Source organism: Oncorhynchus mykiss, chromosome 3 (genome assembly GCF_013265735.2).
Source record: "Oncorhynchus mykiss isolate Arlee chromosome 3, USDA_OmykA_1.1, whole genome shotgun sequence".
Classification (NCBI taxonomy): domain Eukaryota; kingdom Metazoa; phylum Chordata; class Actinopteri; order Salmoniformes; family Salmonidae; genus Oncorhynchus; species Oncorhynchus mykiss.
Window position 1 is genome coordinate 4,865,402 of NC_048567.1, and position 27,884 is coordinate 4,893,285.

Genomic DNA, 27,884 nt, shown 5'->3' on the forward strand with positions numbered 1-27,884 from the left:
ATACTTATTTGTGCTTTCAGACAGGAATAACAATTCAAAAACAGAAATGGTCATTGCATAAACATGATACATTTGGGTGATTTAAAGTGTTTACAAAGGATTAGATTTCAGCTATATGGCATCGCTGTTGGGAGATGTGTTGTGGCCCTGGGTGGGTGGGTGAGTTGGGCTGTGGGTTTAGGATTGAAAGAGTAGATGGCACCCGACAGAAGGTTTTGGAGATATCATAACCCTCGGCCACCCCCCTCCCTCCCAACACATGTCCCCCTCAGCGCTGACACTCACTTTGGTTTTAATCCCCCCCCCCCTCACACACTTTGTCACTACTCATCAGGGAGGGGGGGCCCTGAGCCAATGTGATGTTGGAGCTCAGAGCCACAAAGCCAGACTTGAGTCTGTCTTCCTCTTTCTCTGTGACAGTGTCTGGGACTGATAACCACAGACTGTATGCATCATACTGTCTATCCACCATAATGTCCATCCACCACACTGTCTATCCACCATACTGTCTACCCACCAAACTGTCAATCCACCACACTGTCTATCCACCATACTGTCTATCAACCATACTGTCTATCCACCGTACTGTCTATCCACCATACTGTCTATCCACCATACTGTCTATCCACCACACTGTCTATCCACCACACTATCAATCCACCACACTGTCTATCCACCACACTGTCTATCCACCATACTGTCTATCCACCATACTGTCTATCCACCATACTGTCTATCCACCACACTGTCTATCCACCATACTGTCTATCCACCACACTGTCTATCCACCATACTGTCTATCCACCATACTGTCTATCCACCATACTGTCTACCCACCAAACTGTCAATCCACCACACTGTCTATCCACCATACTGTCTATCCACCATACTGTCTATCCACCACACTGTCTATCCACCATACTGTCTATCCACAACACTGTCTATCCACCATACTGTCTATCCACAGACACCAGTTCTTTCCTCTCTTCTGCTGATGAAAAAGCTAATCTTGTCACATTCATTCTGACACCTTTAAGTCACAGGACTCTGTCACCTTGTCATCTTCTATGACTTCCTGTGGTTGAGTGGAGAGACACCATGTACTGTCCACTGTATGATTTCAGAAGGGAGAAGACCAGACATGGTGTGACCGTGCTTTGCCTCAAACATCACCCTGGTTGGTTTACTGTCAGAAAGCCTCTCTCAACTGGTTCCCAGCGCACAGCAGGACCTGCGCTGACGTCACTTGATCCCTCAGCACAACTAGGCCCTCGCTAAGTGGCAATCAATTTCCATTAGTGGAGCAGGATAGAGACTGACCAAACTGTGCAGAAGCTGTAGGACACATGCATGGCTGGATGTAAGGCTGGACCTGGGAGACAGCAGGACAAGATAGGCAGCAGGGCAATGCCAACGCTAGTCCAGTCAACTGACTCTACACTCTTCTTCCCTCTCAGAGGTGCCTCCAGAACGCAGTGGTCAGGCCAACATCGCCACTCTTCTTAGAACTCAAAGGCAGCATATTGCAAGTCAGCAATGTCTGAACCTACTGGATAGAATGGGAGAGAGGAGGGAGTGTCACATAATACTGGTTCAGTTGGGTTTAGTGGTCAGGACAGGAGATATATTAATACTGGTTCAGATGGGTTTAGTGGTCAGGACAGGAGATATATTAATACTGTTTCAGTTGGGTTTAGTGGTCAGAACAGGAGATATATTAATACTGTTTCAGATGGGTTTAGTGGTCAGGACAGGAGATATATTAATACTGTTTCAGTTGGGTTTAGTGGTCAGGACAGGAGATATATTAATACTGTTTCAGATGGGTTTAGTGGTCAGGACAGGAGATATATTAATACTGGTTCAGATGGGTTTAGTGGTCAGAACAGGAGATATATTAATACTGTTTCAGATGGGTTTAGTGGTCAGGACAGGAGATATATTAATACTGTTTCAGTTGGGTTTAGTGGTCAGGACAGGAGATATATTAATACTGTTTCAGATGGGTTTAGTGGTCAGGACAGGAGATATATTAATACTGTTTCAGTTGGGTTTAGTGGTCAGGACAGGAGATATATTAATACTGTTTCAGAAGGGTTTAGTGGTCAGAACAGGAGATATATTAATACTGTTTCAGATGGGTTTAGTGGTCCGGACAGGAGATATATTAATACTGGTTCAGTTGGGTTTAGTGGTCAGGACAGGAGATATATTAATACTGTTTCAGATGGGTTTAGTGGTCAGGACAGGAGATATATTAATACTGTTTCAGTTGGGTTTAGTGGTCAGGACAGGATATATATTAATACTGTTTCAGATGGGTTTAGTGGTCAGGACAGGAGATATATTAATACTGTTTCAGATGGGTTTAGTGGTCAGGACAGGAGATATATTAATACTGTTTCAGATGGGTTTAGTGGTCAGGACAGGAGATATATTAATACTGGTTCAGATGGGTTTAGTGGTCAGAACAGGAGATATATTAATACTGGTTCAGATGGGTTTAGTGGTCAGAACAGGAGATATATTAATACTGTTTCAGATGGGTTTAGTGGTCAGGACAGGAGATATATTAATACTGGTTCAGATGGGTTTAGTGGTCAGGACAGGATATATATTAATACTGGTTCAGATGGGTTTAGTGGTCAGGACAGGAGATATATTAATACTGTTTCAGATGGGTTTAGTGGTCAGGACAGGAGATATATTAATACTGGTTCAGATGGGTTTAGTGGTCAGGACAGGAGATATATTAATACTGGTTCAGATGGGTTTAGTGGTCAGGACAGGAGATATATTAATACTGTTTCAGATGGGTTTAGTGGTCAGGACAGGAGATATATTAATACTGGTTCAGATGGGTTTAGTGGTCAGGACAGGAGATATATTAATACTGGTTCAGATGGGTTTAGTGGTCAGGACAGGAGATATATTAATACTGGTTCAGATGGGTTTAGTGGTCAGGACAGGAGATATATTAATACTGTTTCAGATGGGTTTAGTGGTCAGAACAGGATATATATTAATACTGGTTCAGATGGGTTTAGTGGCCAGAACAGAAGATATATTAATACTGTTTCAGATGGGTTTAGTGGTCAGGACAGGAGATATATTAATACTGGTTCAGATGGGTTTAGTGGTCAGGACAGGAGATATATTAATACTGGTTCAGATGGGTTTAGTGGTCAGGACAGGAGATATATTAATACTGGTTCAGATGGGTTTAGTGGTCAGGACAGGAGATATATTAATACTGTTTCAGATGGGTTTAGTGGTCAGAACAGGAGATATATTAATACTGTTTCAGTTGGGTTTAGTGGTCATGACAGGATATATATTAATACTGTTTCAGTTGGGTTTGGGGATCAGGACAGGAGGAGACTCATTGAGGCTAGGTGACCTCGGCTAGCGTCAAGACAGACCAGGGTATCCTCTGAGGAGAAGCCTATCTGATGTAGCCTCAACAGAGCCAGAACCTGAGCCGGACTCTGCTCACGTGACGCGTCACAAGTAGGCGATAACCAAACAGTGTGTTTGTTAAGCTTGGAGCCCATATCTGCTCGCCAAGGAACATGGAGAACACATTGTCCCCTCGTCAAGCTTGGTTTGGACTCTTTTGTGAAGGAGGCCCTGTTTCAAGACCAGCCATTAAACTCCAGAGGTGGAAAAACAACAAGCACTGTGTTCGGTGACCCTGATACCTGCCTAGGAAGAAACGGATATCAAAACGCCATCTTGTCCGGCTTTGTTGGAGGCTCTTTGTAGCATTCAGCTATTCCAAGGCTTGGCCCTGGCTATACATAGACCCTCAACGAGAAGGAGAAACCCAAGTGCTCGCCACACAAAAGATGCCGGTGCTAATTTTGGCTGAGGACGTGCTGTGCCGACAAAACTACGGGGGACTTTTTCCGTTGCGGATTGGGGGAGTGTGGGGAATAATTAACAGCTCTTATGTATTGCATTGAGAATAAAGTAGGGGCATCCATTTTCAAGGTAACACTTTCCAAAAGGATGAGGCCCCTCCAAAATATTCCCCAATGATACTGATGAATAAAAACAGCATATTGTGGATCTCTCTCCTACCACTCATGATCATATATATGATACATGTTTTCCAGTGGTATAAAGTATATCTGTGAGGTCACAAGCAGGCCTGAAACACATCAGATTATGTATCATGTAACCACTAATCACCATCCCTAGTTTCACCAAAGTGCAGCCAATACCCTATAATCACTCATAAGGTGAGTTCCCTTCAGGTTAAAGGGCCAGTGTTTGGGTTGAAAAAACTGAATTCCCTGCATCTTGACTGTACATGAGGGAATCATGCATTTTCCCTCTGTGTATTTACAAGCATTATTCCACATAATATATAACAATATATGCCACTGAGCAGAAGCTTTTATGCAGAGTGATTTACAGATGGCCCCAAGAAAGGAACCCACTCGCCTGGTGTTACAAGCTACTGATAGAGTTACAGAGGATCACCTCATGGTACTGGGTGGAGGTGGAGCCTATGAGGCTAGCCCTGTAATTGGTGCATTCATCTCCCCAGGGGAACATTATAGTCCCCTGTATAGGTGTTGTTGTATTTTTTATATTCTAATCCCAGGAGAATCCTCACTTCAACCAACACCTGATGCAAGACTAATCTTGACTGAAAGAGTGATCAATCGAGGATGATGACAGTGACGATGTGCATTCATGGTATCATCGCCTCTAAAAGGTAGGGACCCTTTAAGCTCTCTGGCCCAGTGTCTATGTAAATCATGGTTTATGAGGACACACACATGGATTCTGTTTCACACCAGCTGCCTCCAGGGGAGATTCTCTAGAACAGGTTTTCCCAAACTGGGGTATGCAATGCCGTCGGGGGTACGCCAAATCAAACTGTGATTCGCATTTAAAAAAATATATTTATGTGATTCACATTTTCAAACAGTCCATTTATATTTTCCAACGGGGCTATATATTTGGGTGAGTTTTTTCTTCTTGCCTGAGTGGCCTCGTTTCACTGCCAAAAATACAATTAAACCATCTAGTGATCATCGAAATAACAACACAATGTCAAAGACAGGTAGCCTAGTCAAATAATTAACATCCAATCACATTAACCGTTACTCTCTCATGGGGATTCCACTAACGGTCTGTATGTAGCCAAACGCTGCTCATTCCGTTTGCCCCAAAAATGGATTTATGGTTAACAAAAGTAAGGCCCGTGTCCATAGAGACACATAGCAGCTCTACTGGTAGTACTGCTACTACCAGCAGTACTACACCTGCACCTGTCCACGACACAAGTTGTTCTGCTTCCACGAGCACATCCAACACTAGCATCAGTAATTCTAGGGACAGGGACGTTGGACCATCGAAGAGGCACAAATATGATGAGAACTACATTGATTTGGGGTTCACTTATATTGGGAGTAGTGCCTTTCCACAGCCACAGTGTGTTATATGTGCAAAAGTACCCTCTCACAACTCGATGAAACCTTCACTCTTGCGCAGACATATAGAAACACAACATGCCATTTTGAAAAATAAGCCACAGGAGTTTTTTGAGCGAGAATTAAGACGACTTTCGAGTAGTAAGACATGTATATAAAAGCAACAGATACCATTAATAAGAAGGGGCTAGGAGCTTCTTATATGGTGAGCTACTGAGTGGCTAGGACAGGCAAGCCCCATACTATTGTGGAGGACTTCATTCTTCCTGCTGCCGTGGATATGGCTGGGACAATGCTGGCCAAAAAAACGGCAAATAAAAGTATACAGACAATGTCTTCATCAAAAAACTGTTTCACGACACATCAGTGACATTGTAAGAGATGTTTTGAAACAATTACTGCTTCGCATACAAGCCAGTGAATTCTATGCATTATAGCTCGATGTGTCAACAGATGTGGCGTGCCTGGCACAGCTTTGTGACATCAAATGGACTTTGGTGGTCAAGATGTGTTGGTATCTGTACTGATGGTGCAAAGCCATGACAGGGAGACATAGTGGAGTGGTAACGCGCGTGCAAGCATTTGCTCCCGACCCCACTTGGGTGCACTGCAGCATCCACCGAGAGGCTCTTGGGTACAGTGCAGCATGCACTGAGAGGCTCTTGCTGCCATAGGAATGCCTGACAGCTTGAAAGACGTTTTGGACACTTACAGTGAAAATGGTTAACTTTGTTAAAGCAAAGCCCCTGTATTTTATGCACTATGCAATGATATGGGATGTGACCATGTAACGTTTTTACAACATACAGAAATGCGCTGGTTATCAAGGGGCAAAGTATTGACAAGTTTTTTAAATTGAGAGACGAGCTTAAAGTTTTCTTCACTTTGACCATAATTTTCACTTGTCTGACCGCTTTCATGATGACGAGTTTCTCACACGACTGGCCTATCTGGGTGATGTTTTTTCTAGGCTGAATGATCTGAATCTAGGATTACAGGGACTCTCATCAACTAAATTCAATGTGTGAGACAAAATTGAGGCTGTGATTAAGAAGTTGGTGCTCTTCTCTGTCTGCATTAACAAGGACAACACACAGGTCATATAGCGAATAACCTGAGTGAGTTGGGTGTGCAATTACGCAGATACTTTCCAGAAATGGATGACACAAACAACTGGATTCGTTATCCCTTACATGCCCTGCCTCCTGTACAGTTTCCGATATCTGAACAAGAGAGCCTCATCGAAATTGCAACAAGCGGTTCTGTGAAAATTGAATTTAATCAGAAGCCACTGCCAGATTTCTGGATAGGGCTGCACTCAGTTTGCCTTGGAAAATCATGCTGTTAAGACACTGATGCCCTTTGCAACCACGTACCTATGTGAGAGTGGATTCTCGGCCCTCACTAGCATGAAAACTAAATACAGGCACAGACTGTGTGTGGAAAATGATTTAAGACTGAGACTCTCTCCAATACAACCCAACATTGCAGAGTTATGTGCATCCTTTCAAGCACACCTTTCTCATTAACCTGTGGTGAGTTATTCACAATGTTCAATTAACAAATAAGGTTTTATATGTAAGATGGTTACATAAAGAGCAAAATGATTGATTATTATTATTATTTGTGCCCTGGTCCTATAAGAGCTCTTTGTCACTTCCCATGAGCCGCGTTGTGACAGAAACTCACACTCATTCTTTGTTTAATAAATGTATTGTATAATGTATGTGTGCAGGGTTACAATGATGGCAAAAAACAACATTTGAGAGTGCGCTGACCCTGGTGCTAGAGGGGGTACAGCTGGTGGTTGAATGTTTGAAGGGGTACGGGACTATAAAAAGTTTGGGAACCACTGCTCTAGAACATCCAAAAAGTTTCAGCCACATCTGTACAGATCAAGATGCCCACCAGATTCAGTGAGCATCTCTAACTACTACATTAATAAATGATGAGCATTCAGGCACTATAATGTGAATCCACACACTCTCAATCTCCCTTCTCCAGAAAGATCAGATCACCAGAAGGTATACAGTATGGGCACATGTCATTAGAGTTGCATGGAGTAGCGCAGGGTAGTGGGAGGGATGGGAGCATGGAGTAGCGTTGGGAGGCTATCAGGGAGGTGGGAGGGAGGGGAGCATGGAGTAGCGTTGGGAGGCTATCAGTGAGGTGGGAGAGATGGGAGCATGGAGTAGTGTTGGGAGGCTATCAGGGAGGTGGGAGGGATGGGAGCATGGAGTAGCGTTGGGAGGCTATCAGGGAGGTGGGAGAGATGGGAGCATGGAGTAGCGTTGGGAGGCTATCAGTGAGGTGGGAGGGATGGGAGCATGGAGTAGCGTTGGGAGGCTATCAGGGAGGTGGGAGGGAGGGGAGCATGGAGTAGCGTTGGGAGGCTATCAGTGAGGTGGGAGGGATGGGAGCATGGAGTAGCGTTGGGAGGCTATCAGGGAGGTGGGAGGGATGGGAGCATGGAGTAGCGTTGGGAGGCTATCAGGGAGGTGGGAGGGAGGGGAGCATGGAGTAGCATTGGGAGGCTATCAGTGAGGTGGGAGGGATGGGAGCATGGAGTAGCGTTGGGAGGCTATCAGTGAGGTGGGAGGGATGGGAGCATGGAGTAGCGTTGGGAGGCTATCAGGGAGGTGGGAGGGATGGGAGCATGGAGTAGCGTTGGGAGGCTATCAGGGAGGTGGGAGGGATGGGAGCATGGAGTAGCGTTGGGAGGCTATCAGGGAGGTGGGAGGGATGGGAGCATGGAGTAGCGTTGGGAGGCTATCAGGGAGGTGGGAGGGATGGGAGCATGGAGTAGCGTTGGGAGGCTATCAGGGAGGTGGGAGAGATGGGAGCATGGAGTAGCGTTGGGAGGCTATCAGGGAGGTGGGAGGGATGGGAGCATGGAGTAGCGTTGGGAGGCTATCAGGGAGGTGGGAGGGATGGGAGCATGGAGTAGCGTTGGGAGGCTATCAGGGAGGTGGGAGGGATGGGAGCATGGAGTAGCGTTGGGAGGCTATCAGGGAGGTGGGAGGGAGGGGAGCATGGAGTAGCATTGGGAGGCTATCAGTGAGGTGGGAGGGATGGGAGCATGGAGTAGCGTTGGGAGGCTATCAGTGAGGTGGGAGGGATGGGAGCATGGAGTAGCGTTGGGAGGCTATCAGTGAGGTGGGAGGGATGGGAGCATGGAGTAGCGTTGGGAGGCTATCAGGGAGGTGGGAGGGATGGGAGCATGGAGTAGCATTGGGAGGCTATCAGTGAGGTGGGAGGGATGGGAGCATGAAGTAGCGTTGGGAGGCTATCAGAGAGGTGGGAGGGATGGGAGCATGGAGTAGCGTTGGGAGGCTATCAGTGAGGTGGGAGGGATGGGAGCATGGAGTAGCGTTGGGAGGCTATCAGGGAGGTGGGAGGGATGGGAGCATGGAGTAGCGTTGGGAGGCTATCAGGGAGGTGGGAGGGATGGGAGCATGGAGTAGCGTTGGGAGGCTATCAGTGAGGTGGGAGGGATGGGAGCATGGAGTAGCGTTGGGAGGCTATCAGGGAGGTGGGAGGGATGGGAGCATGGAGTAGCGTTGGGAGGCTATCAGTTAGGTGGGAGGGAGGGGAGCATGGAGTAGCGTTGGGAGGCTATCAGGGAGGTGGGAGAGATGGGAGCATGGAGTAGCGTTGGGAGGCTATCAGGGAGGTGGGAGGGATGGGAGCATGGAGTAGCGTTGGGAGGCTATCAGTGAGGTGGGAGAGATGGGAGCATGGAGTAGCGTTGGGAGGCTATCAGTGAGGTGGGAGGGATGGGAGCATGGAGTAGCGTTGGGAGGCTATCAGGGAGGTGGGAGGGATGGGAGCATGGAGTAGCGTTGGGAGGCTATCAGGGAGGTGGGAGGGATGGGAGCATGGAGTAGCGTTGGGAGGCTATCAGTGAGGTGGGAGGGATGGGAGCATGGCAACATGCACTGGTGATATCAAAGATACAGAAATAGCCTCAGTAACACCCCCTGTGCCCCCTCCCATGCTCCCATAGCCGCGACTTGGCAGCGGTCTCTGGCTCTGGTTCGACAGAGGAACAGGTGAGGACAGGGAGGGAGGCAGGGGGCGGGAGAGCCAACCGTTGACTGTGGTTTTGAAGAGAAAAACACAGCTGCTCCAGAAAAAAACATCCAATGTTTGGAGAACTCCCTTGTTTCAGAGGCAGAATGGAATGAGACGCCACGTGAGCACGGAGAAACGAACAGCGTGACAGATTAGTTTCCTCAGTGCTTGAAAAGGAAAAGCAGTATAGAACCCACGAGGCGGACTTCCGTCTCTCTTTATCTCCCTCACTCTCTCTTTCTTTCTCCTTTGTCAGGTTAGGATATTGACCAATGTCCACTCCCAGCTCTTACTGAGTTTAGGACAAACTAAAGGAATGAAGACACTCTGTCCATGTTGTGTGGCGTTCTGTATTCACTGTGTTAGGAACAAACCTAATTCTGCATAAAAAAATGAAGGGAATTTTCAACACACTTTCATAATGTTCAAGTGTTAGTAACTCCCAACACCTCAGTTTCTAATATACAGTATGTCTATATAAATTACACTGAGAATTGTGCCAGGACGATCCATTCTGTGTCTACATTATGTTAATAACTCCCAACACCTCAGTTTCTAATATATAGTATGTCTATATAAATTACACTGAGAATTGTGCCAGGACGATCCATTCTGTGTCTACATTATGTGAGAAAACAAATGTCATCCTACATCAGCAGTATGAGTCACCGTGTTCATGTGAGTCACAGCCCCTCTCCATCAGTGTGGATCAACTGAGTGATGGCTTCTCAGACACAGTGCTCATACCAGGTGAGGTTCCTAAAGCCATGCCTGGACTGAAAACAGCTACTAGCCTCGTCGACACCATCACATCAGTGTTTGCAGAGATGAAGGTAATGGGTAAAAGCAATAGAAGGAAAACTCCCCTGAACCTATTGAGATGCTAGGTGGAACCATCTCTATACAGCTTCACCCATCCAGTCCATGCAGACCTTTACCACATAATAGAAGGAAAACTCCCCTGAGCCTATTGAGATGCTAGATGGAACCATCTCTATACAGCTTCACCCATCCAGTCCATGCAGATGTTTACCACATAATAGAAGTAGATAATTGTCCGTGTCAATCCACAGCCAAGTGACACCAACTTGTAGCAACAGGTAACACATTCACAAAAATAGAGGTAGTGTATTCTCACATGTAGACGGACATAACAAGCCCTTGTCTCTACGGTTGACTCTTGTACTACTTCCTTTAAAAACAGCGGTTGAGTGCATTCTACTAGGTGGTAGAGAATCTTGGTCTCCCCACATAACACCGTCTTGTCACTTCAGTCGTGTAGGTCTCAGGAGAACTCAGCCAGTTAGTGACAGTTACAGCCACAGACAGGGTGATGAAGGTTCAAATGATTATGGTGTCAAAAACCAAAAACACTCTCTGACAGTATTGAATGAATTGTTTATAATTCCTAAATCACCTCAACCTTTATTTCAGTTGGGTGCTACTAACACCGGAGGGTGTGAGTAGTATATTAGGCTACTGATCATGGTGAGAACCTGACCCTCTGACTGTATAACCCTAATTATGAGTCTTAATGCAAATAGTGAGGTCAGATTTGGTCCCGTAGTCTCACCGCAAGGAAGTGGAATGGACACATAGGGTGCCGTTGCCGTGGTTCTAGAACTAGACATTAACACAATTTTATTGATTTGTTCATTCAAAGTGTGAAGCCTGTCTGAACCAAGCCATGCAAATAACCTGTGTCATATTTAGAGAGCAACTTCAGGGGAACGCACCTGCTCCTCTTTGGCTAAGCTCAGTTGGAGATTACAATAGCAGGTAATGATGGTCCTCTCCAAACGCAACCCTTCTCACCCACACAGGAACACACTGTTTGATGTGCCATTGTGATAAATCTGGTCATACACTGACATACACGAGGAAACAACTGGCTAATGGCAACGCTGGTAAACCCTTGGGTTGGCTCCATTGATTCACTGCTGTATAGTAGTGAAATGTATAAGAGGTGCTGTTCAATAGGAGGACCTGCAGGGCCTAACAGGATCCCTTACAGGGATGAGTCAGACGCAGCTGACAGGGAGTCATAACATACTGGAAGTATTTCTACTGTACGTGTGAGATCATTCTGATATCATCTAATGCTGGGCCTCTAATCCGACCTGTTCCAATCCTTTCTTCTAATCATCATCATCCCACACTTCCCATCAATCCGAAATTGAAATTCACTTAACAAGCTTTTTTCTGTTTGGCTCATTACTCTGGCCATGCTTATCCATTACCTACTGCACCAGCCTGTTGTGTTGGAACCAACGGAGGCCCGCCTCAGTCATGGTGTGGGAAACACTGCTCTTACTCTGGCCTACTTTATATCATTACTGTTTCTGCAGCAAAACACTCTGAGCTACAACTATTCATCTCCCATCCAACCTCGTTTTGATCTTGACAACAACATTCTGAGTGTATACAGTAGGTGAGATGTGTCCCATCTAGGCAGGAGCCTTCAAACTCTTCTCCATACTCCAACCCCCCACAAACCCTTTTTCATTGAAAGATAATTTAGTCTTGTTACATTGCTCTTACCACAACTCCCCCAGTCAGTGGATAATGTGTGAGTTGACATAGCATTTCAGCAAGGCTGGAGTGGGACCGAAATACATTCAAATGAGAAAAAGAGAACTGAGCGTTTCCAGCCGTTTGACTCCATCATCATCCTCCCTGCCAGAGTTGAATGGCCCTGATGCAAACGCTAAAAGTCCAGCAGCACTGGAATCAGGCCGTTTGGACCACTGCTTTAATGAGTCATGCCCCCCTCCACCCTGTCTTCTAGAACACGTGGAACACCTAGGCATTGAGGTGTCACTATAAACTAGCCTTTGCTATCCACTTTTAAAATGGAAGGCTCCTCATTTGTGTTCATCCTTGACTCAATACCAGTCCCCTAAACAGTCTGCTGGATTCAACAACCCTGCATCTTTGTAACAAGGGTTGAGTCCAAAATGCACAAGCAGCACGACCATAACATACGCATCTGGGCGGCAGGCAGCCTAGCGATTGTAGCGTTGGGGCAGTAAGAAAAGTCCCGGGTTTGAATCCCTGAGCCGATGAGGTGAAAAATCTGTTGATGTTCCCTTAAGCAAGGCACTTAACCCTAATTGCTCCAAAGGTCACCGCTGATAATGGCTGACCCTGGCCGTGACCCCACTCTCCGAGGGTGTCTCAGGGGAGGTGGGATATGCAAAAAATACACTTCCAATTCCCACAGGTATATAATACCCACTTGGACATGTGTGAAATAGGACACATACAAGCCCCCACCAAACTATTATCATTACCAGACACAGAGGGGTTTCTGTTCATCTCATTCACACCTTGAGTCCAGCCCATGATTACGTTCAGCATGGCATCTTTCCGGAGGGAGGATGAGGACTTATGGTCTGCCCCGTGCCAGGCTTTGGAGACATTCTATAGGTTGGCATGGAAACTAGCAGCCCATCCTCATCTAACCCACTACTCCCCTCACCCTCCTGATGGGCAGCTGGAGGCTCACTAGCACAGACCCACCACTCCCATTCAGAACACAGATGGAGAAGGAAGGGAGGTAGAGGTAGACAGAGAGGGAAGGGAGGTAGACAGAGAGGGAAGGGAGGTAGAGGTAGACAGAGAGGGAAGGGAGGTAGAGGTAGACAGAGAGGGAAGGGAGATAGAGGTAGAGTTAGCGAGAGTGCAGAGAAAGAGAGAGAACAGAGAGAGATATCAGAGATAGAGAGAGCAGAGATAGAGAGGGCAGAGAGAACAGGGAGCAGAGAGAGAGAGCAGAGAGAGAGAGCAGAGAGAGAGAGACGAGATAGAAAGAGCAGAGATAGAGAGAGCAGAGAGAACAGGGAGCAGAGACAGAGAGCAGAGAGAGAGCAGAGAGAGAGAGCCGAGATAGAGAGAGCAGAGATAGAGAGAGCAGAGAGAGCAGAGATAGGGAGAGCAGAGATAGGGAGAGCAGAGATAGAGAGAGCAGAGAGAGCAGAGAGAGAGCAGAGAGAGGGCAGAGAGAGAGAGAGAAAGCAGAGAGAGCAGAGAGAGAGAGAGAGAAAGCAGAGAGAGAGAGCAGAGAGAGAGAGAGAGAGAGAGAGGCCTGGGGATTAAACAATCATCCAGATTGAATTACCTCTGTCCAATCAAAGAGGGAGAGAGAGAGAGAGAGAGAAATGGAGAAGAGGACAAACAGACGTCAATAGACATTGTTGGCTTTACTCACTAACATGTGTTTGTGTGCATGTTGTTTATGTCATTGCTATGCTACAACACTAAAAGGCCCACTCCCAATGACACACTTTCCCCAACGTGCTATAGCCTGGCATGAGAAGCCAGAGCTGACCCCCAGTGTGCTATAGCCTGGCATGAGAAGACATAGCTGACCCCCAGTGTGCTATAGCCTGGCATGAGAAGCCAGAGCTGACTCCCAGCGTGTTTTAGCCTGGCATGTGAAGACAGAGCTGACCCCCAGCGAGCTATAGCTTGGCATGAGAAGACAGAGCTGACCCCCAGCGTGCTATAGCCTGGCATGAGAAGACATAGCTGACCCCCAGTGTGCTATAGCCTGGCATGAGAAGCCAGAGCTGACCCCCAGTGTGCTATAGCCTGGCATGAGAAGCCAGAGCTGACCCCCAGTGTGTTATAGCCTGGAATGAGAACCCAGAGCTGACCCCCAGTGTGCTATAGCCTGGCATGAGAAGCCAGAGCTGACCCCCAGTGTGTTATAGCCTGGCATGAGAACCCAGAGCTGACCCCCAGTGTGCTATAGCCTGGCATGAGAAGCCAGAGCTGACCCCCAGTGTGCTATAGCCTGGCATAAGAAGACAGAGCTGACCCCCAGTGTGCTATAGCCTGGCATGAGAAGACATAGCTGACCCCCTGTGTGCTATAGCCTGGCATGAGAAGTGAGCTGACCCCCAGAGTGCTATAGCCTGGCATGAGAAGACAAAGCTGACCCCCAGTGTGCTATAGCCTGGCATGAGAAGCCAGAGCTGACCCCCAGTGTGCTATAGCCTGGCATGAGAAGACAGAGCTGACCCCCAGTGTGCTATAGCCTGGAATGAGAAGCCAGAGCTGACCCCCAGTGTGCTATAGCCTGGCATGAGAAGACATAGCTGACCCCCAGTGTGCTATAGCCTGGCATGAGAAGACAGAGCTGACCCCCAGGGTACTATAGCCTGGCATGAGAAGCCAGAGCTGACCCCCAGTGTGCTATAGCCTGGCATGTGAAGACAGAGCTGACCCCCAGCGAGCTATAGCTTGGCATGAGAAGACATAGCTGACCCCCAATGTGCTATAGCCTGGCATGAGAAGCCAGAGCTGACCCCCAGTGTGCTATAGCCTGGCATGAGAAGCCAGAGCTGACCCCCAGTGTGTTATAGCCTGGAATGAGAACCCAGAGCTGACCCCCAGTGTGCTATAGCCTGGCATGAGAAGCCAGAGCTGACCCCCAGTGTGTTATAGCCTGGCATGAGAACCCAGAGCTGACCCCCAGTGTGCTATAGCCTGGCATGAGAAGCCAGAGCTGACCCCCAGTGTGCTATAGCCTGGCATAAGAAGACAGAGCTGACCCCCAGTGTGCTATAGCCTGGCATGAGAAGACATAGCTGACCCCCTGTGTGCTATAGCCTGGCATGAGAAGTGAGCTGACCCCCAGAGTGCTATAGCCTGGCATGAGAAGACAGAGCTGACCCCCAGTGTGCTATAGCCTGGCATGAGAAGCCATAGCTGACCCCCAGTGTGCTATAGCCTGGCATGAGAAGACAGAGCTGACCCCCAGTGTGCTATAGCCTGGAATGAGAAGCCATAGCTGACCCCCTGTGTGCTATAGCCTGGCATGAGAAGTGAGCTGACCCCCAGAGTGCTATAGCCTGGCATGAGAAGACAGAGCTGACCCCCAGTGTGCTATAGCCTGGCATGAGAAGCCATAGCTGACCCCCAGTGTGCTATAGCCTGGCATGAGAAGACAGAGCTGACCCCCAGTGTGCTATAGCCTGGAATGAGAAGCCAGAGCTGACCCCCAGTGTGCTATAGCCTGGCATGAGAAGACAGAGCTGACCCCCAGTGTGCTATAGCCTGGCATGAGAAGACAGAGCTGACCCCCAGTGTGCTATAGCCTGGCATGAGAAGACAGAGCTGACCCCCAGTGTGCTATAGCCTGGCATGAGAAGCCATAGCTGACCCCCAGTGTGCTATAGCCTGGCATGAGAAGCCATAGCTGACCCCCAGTGTGCTATAGCCTGGCATGAGAAGACAGAGCTGACCCCCAGTGTGCTATAGCCTGGCATGAGAAGACAGAGCTGACCCCCAGTGTGCTATAGCCTGGCATGAGAAGACAGAGCTGACCCCCAGTGTGCTATAGCCTGGCATGAGAAGACAGAGCTGACCCCCAGTGTGCTATAGCCTGGCATTAGAAGCCAGAGCTGACCCCCAGTGTGCTATAGCCTGGCATGAGAAGACAGAGCTGACCCCCAGTGTGCTATAGCCTGGCATGAGAAGCCAGAGCTGACCCCCAGTGTGCTATAGCCTGGCATTAGAAGACAGAGCTGACCCCCAGTGTGCTATAGCCTGGCATGAGAAGCCAGAGCTGACCCCCAGTGTGCTATAGCCTGGCATGAGAAGACAGAGCTGACCCCCAGTGTGCTATAGCCTGGCATGAGAAGCCAGAGCTGACCCCCAGTGTGCTATAGCCTGGCATGAGAAGCCAGAGCTGACCCCCAGTGTGCTATAGCCTGGCATGAGAAGACAGAGCTGACCCCCAGTGTGCTATAGCCTGGCATGAGAAGCCAGAGCTGACCCCCAGTGTGCTATAGCCTGGCATGAGAAGACAGAGCTGACCCCCTGTGTGCTATAGCCTGGCATGAGAAGACAGAGCTGACCCCCAGTGTGCTATAGCCTGGCATGAGAAGACAGAGCTGACCCCCAGTGTGCTATAGCCTGGCATGAGAAGTGAGCTGACCCCCAGAGTGCTATAGCCTGGCATGAGAAGACAGAGCTGACCCCCAGTGTGCTATAGCCTGGCATGAGAAGCCATAGCTGACCCCCAGTGTGCTATAGCCTGGCATGAGAAGACAGAGCTGACCCCCAGTGTGCTATAGCCTGGAATGAGAAGCCAGAGCTGACCCCCAGTGTGCTCTAGCCTGGCATGAGAAGACAGAGCTGACCCCCAGTGTGCTATAGCCTGGCATGAGAAGACAGAGCTGACCCCCAGTGTGCTATAGCCTGGCATGAGAAGACAGAGCTGACCCCCAGTGTGCTATAGCCTGGCATGAGAAGCCATAGCTGACCCCCAGTGTGCTATAGCCTGGCATGAGAAGCCATAGCTGACCCCCAGTGTGCTATAGCCTGGCATGAGAAGACAGAGCTGACCCCCAGTGTGCTATAGCCTGGCATGAGAAGACAGAGCTGACCCCCAGTGTGCTATAGCCTGGCATGAGAAGACAGAGCTGACCCCCAGTGTGCTATAGCCTGGCATGAGAAGACAGAGCTGACCCCCAGTGTGCTATAGCCTGGCATTAGAAGCCAGAGCTGACCCCCAGTGTGCTATAGCCTGGCATGAGAAGACAGAGCTGACCCCCAGTGTGCTATAGCCTGGCATGAGAAGCCAGAGCTGACCCCCAGTGTGCTATAGCCTGGCATTAGAAGACAGAGCTGACCCCCAGTGTGCTATAGCCTGGCATGAGAAGCCAGAGCTGACCCCCAGTGTGCTATAGCCTGGCATGAGAAGACAGAGCTGACCCCCAGTGTGCTATAGCCTGGCATGAGAAGCCAGAGCTGACCCCCAGTGTGCTATAGCCTGGCATGAGAAGCCAGAGCTGACCCCCAGTGTGCTATAGCCTGGCATGAGAAGACAGAGCTGACCCCCAGTGTGCTATAGCCTGGCATGAGAAGCCAGAGCTGACCCCCAGTGTGCTATAGCCTGGCATGAGAAGACAGAGCTGACCCCCTGTGTGCTATAGCCTGGCATGAGAAGACAGAGCTGACCCCCAGTGTGCTATAGCCTGGCATGAGAAGACAGAGCTGACCCCCAGTGTGCTATAGCCTGGCATGAGAACCCAGAGCTGACCCCCAGTGTGCTATAGCCTGGCATGAGAACCCAGAGCTGACCCCCAGTGTGCTATAGCCTGGCATGAGAAGCCAGAGCTGACCCCCAGTGTGCTATAGCCTGGCATTAGAAGCCAGAGCTGACCCCCAGTGTGCTATAGCCTGGCATGAGAAGCCAGAGCTGACCCCCAGTGTGCTATAGCCTGGCATTAGAAGCCAGAGCTGACCCCCAGTGTGCTATAGCCTGGCATGAGAAGCCAGAGCTGACCCCCAGTGTGCTATAGCCTGGCATGAGAAGCCAGAGCTGACCCCCAGTGTGCTATAGCCTGGCATGAGAAGACAGAGCTGACCCCCAGTGTGCTATAGCCTGGCATGAGAACCCAGAGCTGACCCCCAGTGTGCTATAGCCTGGCATGAGAACCCAGAGCTGACCCCCAGTGTGCTATAGACTGGCATGAGAAGCCAGAGCTGACCCCCAGTGTGCTATAGCCTGGCATTAGAAGCCAGAGCTGACCCCCAGTGTGCTATAGCCTGGCATGAGAAGCCAGAGCTGACCCCCAGTGTGCTATAGCCTGGCATTAGAAGCCAGAGCTGACCCCCAGTGTGCTATAGCCTGGCATGAGAAGCCAGAGCTGACCCCCAGTGTGCTATAGCCTGGCATGAGAAGCCAGAGCTGACCCCCAGTGTGCTATAGCCTGGCATGAGAAGCCAGAGCTGACCCCCAGTGTGCTATAGCCTGGCATGAGAAGCCAGAGCTGACCCCCAGTGTGCTATAGCCTGGCATGAGAAGCCAGAGCTGACCCCCAGTGTGCTATAGCCTGGCATGAGAAGCCAGAGCTGACCCCCAGTGTGCTATAGCCTGGCATGAGAAGACAGAGCTGACCCCCAGTGTGCTATAGCCTGGCATTAGAAGCCAGAGCTGACCCCCAGTGTGCTATAGCCTGGCATGAGAAGACAGAGCTGACCCCCTGTGTGCTATAGCCTGGCATTAGAAGCCAGAGCTGACCCCCAGTGTGCTATAGCCTGGCATTAGAAGCCAGAGCTGACCCCCAGTGTGCTATAGCCTGGCATGAGAAGCCAGAGCTGACCCCCAGTGTGCTATAGCCTGGCATGAGAAGCCAGAGCTGACCCCCAGTGTGCTATAGCCTGGCATGAGAAGCCAGAGCTGACCCCCAGTGTGCTATAGCCTGGCATGAGAAGCCAGAGCTGACCCCCAGTGTGCTATAGCCTGGCATGAGAAGACAGAGCTGACCCCCAGTGTGCTATAGCCTGGCATGAGAAGACAGAGCTGACCCCCAGTGTGCTATAGCCTGGCATGAGAAGCCAGAGCTGACCCCCAGTGTGCTATAGCCTGGCATGAGAAGACAGAGCTGACCCCCAGTGTGCTATAGCCTGGCATGAGAAGACAGAGCTGACCCCCAGTGTGCTATAGCCTGGCATAAGAAGTGAGCATTACACAAAGAAGTGCATTTCAAAAAGAAGTGTGCTTTGTTCTGTCTCTGTTCTTTTTTCTATCCTTTCTCCCTTTCTTCTACACTTTCTCCTGCTTTCTCTCTCTTCCAACCCCCCCCTGCTTGGGGTAAGCCTATGTTTTAATTCAAATGCAAGGAGCTAAATCTTATTGTGCCTCAACACTGAATGAATCACTGAGCAGGTTGCTAGAATGGTTTCATTGAAGAAAAGCTGTGGTTGTGAAGTGAAATCCACCCGTTCTGGAACTGATCAGGCTCATCTAAAATTCAAACAGACGATCTTTCTCACACTACTTTCCCTCATACCATCCCCTTGACTGACTCAATAAGAACAGGTCCAGGAAGAGAAAGTAGTGCAAATAAACACTGCAGCCTTTAGTTAGGAAGTATGATGATACCAATGAGGAAGCAGAAAGTATAGTGTGGGGCTGTGGGCTGAAAACGCTCTCAAAAGGGATCTAGTGCTTAGCAGTGTTGAGAAGACAAACTGGATGGGAGCCTGTAGCACATGCTCCCCTTCAAGATAGCAAATCATGTGCAGAGCGTTTCAGAAACCCACTGGGCAATGAGGTTATCGGCTTAGGTGAAACACTGCCAGACATGACTTGATAACTCACAAATCAAACAAAAGAGGTGTGTGTGCAACCCAATGGACTAAAACCTCATCAACCCAATAGAATAAGACCTCATCAACCCAATAGAATAAGACCTCATCAACCCAATACAATAAGACCTCATCAACCCAATACAATAAGACCTCATCAACCCAATAGAATAAGACCTCATCAAGCCAATAGAATAAGACCTCATCAACCCAATAGAATAAGACCTCATCAAGCCAATAGAATAAGACGTCATCAACCCAATAGAATAAGACCTCATCAAGCCAATAGAATAAGACCTCAGCAACCCAATAGAATAAGACCTCATCAAGCCAATAGAATAAGACCTCATCAAGCCAATAGAATAAGACCCCATCAACCCAATAGAATAAGACCTCATCAAGCCAATAGAATAAGACCTCATCAACCCAATAGAATAAGACCTCAGAGACCTGGCAGTGTGGCGCCAGGAGAACAACCTCTCCCTCAACGTGAGCAAGACAAAGAGGAAAACGAGGGCCGAGCATACCCCCATTCACATTGACAGGGCAGTAGTGGAGCAGGTCGAGAGCTTCTTGGTGTCCACATCACTAAGGAACAATGTTCCAATGTTACTTCTGGTGCACGTTTACTGTAAACACTGAGGCTGTACCCGCTTTAAGTTAGTTTTAACGGTGGCCAAGTAGTCTACTGTGGCTATTTGATCATAATGTAGACCTACCAGAGTGGCCTATCATCAGAAACAAGGGAAAAATGCATCCCATTACATTTGAACATGGGAATAGCTGTTCTATCGTTCAGCCAATGTGTGGTGTTCAACATAGGCCGACATTCCATGACTTTTGACTTTTGATAAAAACATGCAGAGCTTGACATTAACCTGTTTATCCAGTTGTCCTTCAGACAAGGAGGTGACTGAAAATGTTGTTGTGTTGTTTGATGCAAGAAACCAGTTAACAAAATAAAATGCATTATTATTCCCATACCACTATTACAGAGAATCAGATAAATGATGCTCCCCTCTGCCTAATGGCCACAACACTGCCCCTTTAAGACAAGAAAAAACTCCTTTCCTGACTCGCTTTTCAAAATGCAAAGCTTTTGTGCTTTTGTAGGAAGCAATAACTCCCCCCATTGATGACTACAAATGATCTAAAACTGGACTATTAACTCACTAACTAGCAAAGGATATGAACAAATGTCCTAATGTGCACACGTCGGTAGATGTAACTCTCGCTTTGATCTCAAAACAAGCTCATCTACTGATGACCGCTCATGCTGTAAAAACAGTCCAGTTCAATGTGAATGGCACAGATCCTTATATGGATTGATCTATTTGCATATAGGCCTACTGCAGCTCTGATTGTTTTTGGGGCACCGGTGTGTGTAGAGTACGGGCCTGAGTCGTGCTTGTCAATGTAATAGAATCCTACTCTGATGCGTTCTGCCTATAACAAAATCTCTTGCATAGTTAGTTTTGCATACTAAGTCTTGCATTGTTAATTTTGTTTCGGTATGTTGCATTGAAAGTGGCTAATATTGTGTTGATTCGATCACAATTCCCACAGTAAAGGGAAACATTGATAGTGTTATCTCTAGAAAGTTGAGTGAAGTTCAATTTTATGCTTCTCTGCGCAAGATGATATTTCTTCAACGCAGCAGCCCCAGGGGAGCTGCTAGAGGGAACATTGCTAAGGACCTATCATGGTCCAAACACACCAACACTGTCGTGAAGAGGACACGACAACGCCTATTCTGTCTCAAGAGGCTGAAAAGACTTGGCATGGGAGCACAGATCCTCAGAAAGTTGTACAGCTGCACCAACAAGAGCATCCATCGCCGCTGGTATGGTAACTGCTCTGCATCCGACTACAAGACACTAAAGAGGGTAGTGCTTATGGCCCAGTACATCACTGGGGCCGAGCTCCCTGCCATCTAGGACCTCTACACCAGGCGGTGTCAGAGGAAAATGGTCAAAGTCCCAAGCCACCCAAGTCATAGACTGTTCTCTCTGCTACCGCACGGCAAGGGGTACCGGGGCGCCAAGTCTAGGTCTAAGAGGCTTCTAAACAGCTTCTACCCCCAAGCCATAAGACTGCTGAACAGTTAATAAAATGGCCACCCGGACTATTTACATTTACCACCTTTTATTATTGTTTATTCACATGTTTTGCACTGAATCTTTTGCACAGGCTCCATGTACACTCACAGGCTCCATGTACACTCACAGGCTCCATGTACACTCACAGGCTCCATGTACACTCACAGGATCCATGTACACTCACAGGATCCATGTACACTCACAGGCTCCATGTACACTCACAGGCTCCATGTACACTCACAGGCTCCATGTACACTCACAGGATCCATGTACACTCACAGGATCCATGTACACTCACAGGATCCATGTACACTCACAGGATCCATGTACACTCACAGGCTCCATGTACACTCACAGGCTCCATGTACACTCACAGGATCCATGTACACTCACAGGCTCCATGTACACTCACTGGACTCTAACCACACACTCACACATACTACACTGACACTCCAACACACACACACACACACACACACACACAAAACACATACACACATGCATACTGACGCCACACATACACATACACTGCTGTTACTCTCTGTTTATTTTCTATGCATAGTCACTTTCTCCTACCTACATGAACATATTACCTCAATGACCTTGACTAACCCGTACCCCTGCACATTGACTCTGTACCAGTACCCCTTTCTATATGGCCACTTTATTGTTATTTTATTGTGTTACTCTTTTTCATTTAGTTATTTTGCACATTTTTCTTACTTACTTTTTGAAAACTTTGAATTGTTGGCTTGTAACTAAGCATTTCGTGGTTGTATTCGATGTGACAAATAAGATTTGATTTGATTTGATAAACGTCATGGACTAAAGTTTATTGTTGTGTGCTGGTGGTACCTAGGCTATTGTCTTTTGCACAAGTGCTCTTAAAATCCCTCCAAGTCTTGTAGAAGGTTATGCGGTCAGTTTCTGAGAGGAAGTACTGTTTGGTGCTCTGACCAATAACCCTCTAACACACAAAGCAGAACAGAGACAAAGACTGTTTCAAAATACCCCACAGGGAAGAAACATCTTCCTTATTTGGGCAAAGAACAACACTCAGAAGAAGGAACTAATTCAGTCAATATGTCCATGGCTCATATCTGCCAGTTAGTTGTCTCTTTGGTTGAGGACAGTATAAGCATCATAGTGAATTGGGAAACGGGAATGTGGTTAGGTATGTAAAGAGTGTAGTGAAACACACCAGACATCATAGTGAAAGTGGACAGAGACTGAATCAGAACATGACAGATGTCAGGCTGGAACAGGTTGGTCAGCGAGGTGAAATCAGAGCTCTCCCACTTGCCAGAGCTCGCTCCTCACAGCTGTCCCAACTACGGGGAGGCTTTTCCTCTCAGATCTCCATGAAACCTGACCTCATGCCCGCACTGTCTTGAAAGATAATGCTGGGTTGACATTTGGCCCTAAAACCCACTCGAAAAGTCGAGGAAGGCACTTTCTTTGTTGACCATAGACTTTAGACCTACCTGCTAGCCACTTGATATGGACCCAAGCTACTTGTTGCACAGGGTCATCAGTTACAGATCTGAAAGAATAGGATTTGGCAAACCTGTTGGCTGCATAGAGTTCCAGCCATATTGTTTACAGCCATCCGTCTATAAAGACCCTTGGAAAGGTGTAGGGAAAGGGGGCTAGCAGGTTGATTACAGACGGGACCTGTGACTCATGCTCCCTCCATGGTAAATATCTCTCTCAGGACTGCTGACACTTAATAAGTCATGACAGTCAACTCAAGTGAAGGCTTGGTGGGTGAATATAAGAGCTGCACTGACATCACCCACCTTAACATGCCCCATGACAGAATGTCAATGGGAAATGATCATGAATTCACCATTTTATCTGACAATGATAAAAGCTAATGTTCTATCTGGTGGGGTTTCCAAAGGGAAGCTTTCCTTTGCCCTTGTCTCCTAAGGTTAGTTATTTTGCGGTACTTAGCTCTGGGTGGTTTTATTTATCATTCTGTGACAAATGACTGAAAAGGGCACTACATTGATAAGCTTGGTGACCTCTTCAAGTGACCAAAACCCTGGAAGGCATTTCTTTGCCACATATGCATTGATATTCAACTCTCAAAGGTTAGTTTCCCTCAAAGCTGTGATTATGTTAGGATTGATTAGATCACAGTTTGGAATCTTCAGTGTCTGTCAGATTCCACTGTGATCCCTGGAGTTCTGTTTACAACTGGAGTAAGGTGTTAAAGTGGTCCCTTAGAAGCTGCCAACACATCCTCCTGTAAGCTTCAGCTGAGCTTGGCAGAATACTAATACCCTGCAACTCTAAAGCAAGCCCAGCAAGAGAACTGTCAGTGCCCGATCGCAGTGTGTGTGTGTGTGTGTGTGTGTGTGTGTGTGTGTGTGTGTGTGTGTGTGTGTGTGTGTGTGTGTGTGTGTGTGTGTGTGTGTGTGTGTGTGTGTGTGTGTGCGCGCGCGTGCGTACATGTGCGTTTCTATTAAATTCCCTGTAACTCTCAGCTAAGCGGTTTAAAACTGCCTCTGCCTTGTATCAAGCACCACATTGACTCTGACTATGTGGCTCATTATTGCTTCTGTTTAATATCTGGAGCAATCACCCTGACACATCACAGGCTGGCTCTGTCACTATGGTTACCACAACATTCATTAAGGCCTTAATATTGCAACACCACAACCATGCGGGTGCTGTTGTGCAATCTCGTAGCTATACCTGGAGCACGCTCTCTGTTCTCAGTGAGCCTGACCACAGCAGTTACTGCGCGCCTTATTACCATCTAGGGTTATCTCTCCGACAACTCCTTCTGTCAGAAGGCTAGACCAATGTGCTAGAGGTCTCTGGAGACTTCCTACCTCTATTAATAAACACTCTATGAGCGCAGATTTGAGATGGGGATACTTTCTAATCTTCTGTCAAGCTGTTTTGCTGTGGACAACTAACAGGAGTAATGAATCAGACTTCAGCCATTCAGAGCACTCTAACTGACGTCTGACTGCAATGATAACAGACACTGTAGGTCAAAGAACTGAAGTATAGTGTAGAGCAGACATACAGTGGAGTTTTTTCATCTATAATGTTGGGTATCCAGTGAGGTGGAAGGTGTGCTGCAGCTCAGGTTTGTTGCTGACAGGGAGAGAGAGAGAGAGACTCATAGAGAGAGAGAGAGAGAGAGAAGGAGAGAGAGAGAGAGACAGAGAGAGAGAGAGAGAGAGAGAGAGAGAGACAGAGAGAGAGACTCATATAGAGACAGAGAGAGAGAGAGAAGGAGAGAGAGAGACAGAGACAGAGAGAGAGAGAGACTCATAGAGAGACTCACAGAGAGACAGAGAGAGAGAGAGACTCATAGAGAGACAGAGAGAGAGAGAAGGAGAGAGAGACAGAGAGAGAGAAGGAGAGAGAGAGACAGAGAGAGAGAAGGAGAGGAAGAGACACAGACAGACAGACAGACAGACAGACAGACAGACAGACAGACAGACAGACAGACAGACAGACAGACAGACAGACAGACAGACAGGGTGAGGGAGAGAGAATGAGAGAGAGAGGGAAAAAGACAGAACTCGTTGGCTCACCAGCCCCAGAGGGATGATAGATGAGGCTTGGCGGGAGGATACAGAGATTTATGTGAAGCCTTAAGTGAACCTGAACACACACACACAAATACACACACAGAAAGCTTTTGGAGCTGCTGATTTGGTCCATCAGTCTGAGTGGATCCAGAACAGAGGAGAGCATGTCTAGGGTATCTCTTGAGACTGCTACATGGCCACATGGTTAAACACGTCCATATACTTACTGTATGTTGTCACTGGAAATACTGGCATTTATAAACCACAGTATGATGTCATAAAGTAGCCTATATTTCACAGTGTTGATGCTCATCAAGGACTATTACAATGTACCCCAAAATTAGTGTATAAGATGTGCTGGTTCTGTTTGCATTTGAAAAGTTTAAAAAAATATATGTGTTCAATGCTCCAAAAAATGTCAAGGTGTGTAAATGTCAGCTGTTCAATGAAGAGGCGTCACTTACCTCTTTCTCTGAGATGTAAAGTTGGTCCCCTTTGAGTATTACAAAACGATTTTTCCAGATCTCCCTAAATATCCCTTTGCCACAGAACTTGCGAATCCAACCGATTTTGTCTGGCTGCGTGTTGTGCTGGTTTGTGTCCTGCGGGCCCTGCATATTCAACGAAAGCAACAAAGTAGCAGTTAAGACATGAAATTGCCAGAGCACCTCGTTTAGATTCGAAAGGGGGACTGAACAGACAAGAAAAAGAGGAGAGTCTTTTTGTGAGGCGACTCAGCCCCCTGTCATTTCCTTTGTCATGTAGATGCTGTCACATTCCTTGCGCGCACCGTTTTTCTTGGGCCAGTGTTTTTGTCACCATCTTATGATCTCAGTTAGGCTACACCGACCACGTTAGATAATAGCATTCCAAAAATAAAGCTCGTTTTAAAATGATTCCGTTATACACAAAAAGAGCACTCCCTAAAAAGGTTTGTCTTTCACAGCATCCACAACAAGCATTACATCAACACTTTTGAACTCTACATTGCTATATCTCTTGTCAAATATAATTGTGTTAATCAAGTTAAGATAGTGGGGGACATTCTCCAGTTAGACAATGAATAAATAAAGCAAATCAGCATGTCTAACAAATGCATCACTTTGGAGTTTGGACTGAGACTTGGCTATAAAGTAACTGAGTCAGTAACGTATCAAGTAGCATTGACGTGTTTATTAAATACAACACTCGTTACATTGTAGCTTTTTGTTACATTCTCTGGAATAGCAGCTAACCAGAAACCCGTTATTACATTGTAGCTGAAGTGATCATCACTTGCATCGTTTCGAAACCTTACCCGTTTAGCTGAATTGTTTTTCTTCATTGTGAAGGATAGGACTGTCGATGACTATCCCCGAATTCACTCAGTTATAAATCCGCAATTTTGTACAACAGGCTGATGCCAAGAATGGCCGTAAATTCTGGACACGGGGTGTATATGCCCGTGACGCTCGAAAGCCGCCAGTAGCCTATGTCTTGCTCCTTTCCTCGCCGCCTCCCTAGGCTGGAACACTTCAATTTTCTCCCTCTCTATTCCTTTGTAGATATAACTGAATGCGGTTGGTCTAGCTACGCTCTCGCATGCTCTGAACACTGAACTGGACTGGTAGTGTCTAGTTACGCGGATGAGTCCGTTTCATTGCCTCCCTATCGAGTCCCCCTCCCTCTCCCTCTCCTCTCTTCACCGAGGCTTTGGTTATTAGAGAGCATGCAGCTGGGAGACTGGATAGCCTTCTCCCCCGCTCTGTAACTCGATGGCTCAATCTCTCTAAACCCCAAGCTGCAGGGCTACGGAGTCATGATATCATCACGGAAAATAAGGAATGAAGGCACGAGGTTCGTGTGAAAGACGCAAATATGGAAATTATAGACTGTAGAAAGTGGGGGGGTGTGGGAGGGGGTGTTAGTCTACAAGTACAGTGATGTCTAGAAAATGTTAAATTGCACTCTCTAACTTTTGCATGATTTCAGCCGGAAGTGATGCTCAAGAGCCAAAAGTGGTCCCCTTTCTTTGTGTACAATGTCATCAAATTGTGTACAAAGTCATCCATTTCATATATGTTACATCCTGTTCAATTGGTATATGTTACAAATTCAATTCCTAATATACTATATCTTACAAAGTTAATGTTTTTAAGATCCTGGAGGGCTTCTTTAATTATGTTGTGATGTTCAAATGACCCTCAAGATCTCACAGAAAAATATCAATAAGACTAGAAAATGATAGGAAGATAGAATATAGGTGTGGGCTATGGGGTGGAAAATGTTATACCTGTCAGTCTCATTAACAACAAAACGGCCACTTGCTGTTTACAACCTTTGCTGACCCTCTTAGGTTTCCAAGAATATCTGAGGAAGCTTACCCCTTAAGCCCTCTTTCCACTTTCACACACTCTCAATGTTGTAAAACAGAAAGGATAGGACTACACCAATATGAATAAACCAGATTGTTGTGCCTGAAATATGTTTTTCTCCAGTGTCTTCTCAACGCCATTATTTTAATTAATAATTTAATTTGAAATGACACTTAACAAAGTAAAGCACATCTCCAAATATTTGTCATCATGTTGTCAGCATGTTACAAGCAAAAATTAAAGCAG

The 27,884-nt window shown here is 47.3% G+C and overlaps 1 protein-coding gene across 1 annotated transcript in view; it reads right to left on the reverse strand.

Annotated features, from left to right (window-relative positions):
- plekho1b (pleckstrin homology domain containing, family O member 1b) overlaps positions 1-27,116 on the reverse strand; it is a 39,815-nt gene extending 12,699 nt beyond the window's left edge. The window contains exons 1-2 of the mRNA XM_036966474.1: positions 26,582-27,116; positions 25,749-25,895 (exon numbers count right to left, since the gene is read on the reverse strand). Of these exons, the coding sequence (XP_036822369.1) occupies positions 25,749-25,895; positions 26,582-26,608 (174 nt within the window). The 5' untranslated portion in view covers positions 26,609-27,116. The remainder of the gene's footprint in view (positions 1-25,748; positions 25,896-26,581) is intronic.
- Between the last annotated feature and the right edge of the window lie 768 nt (positions 27,117-27,884).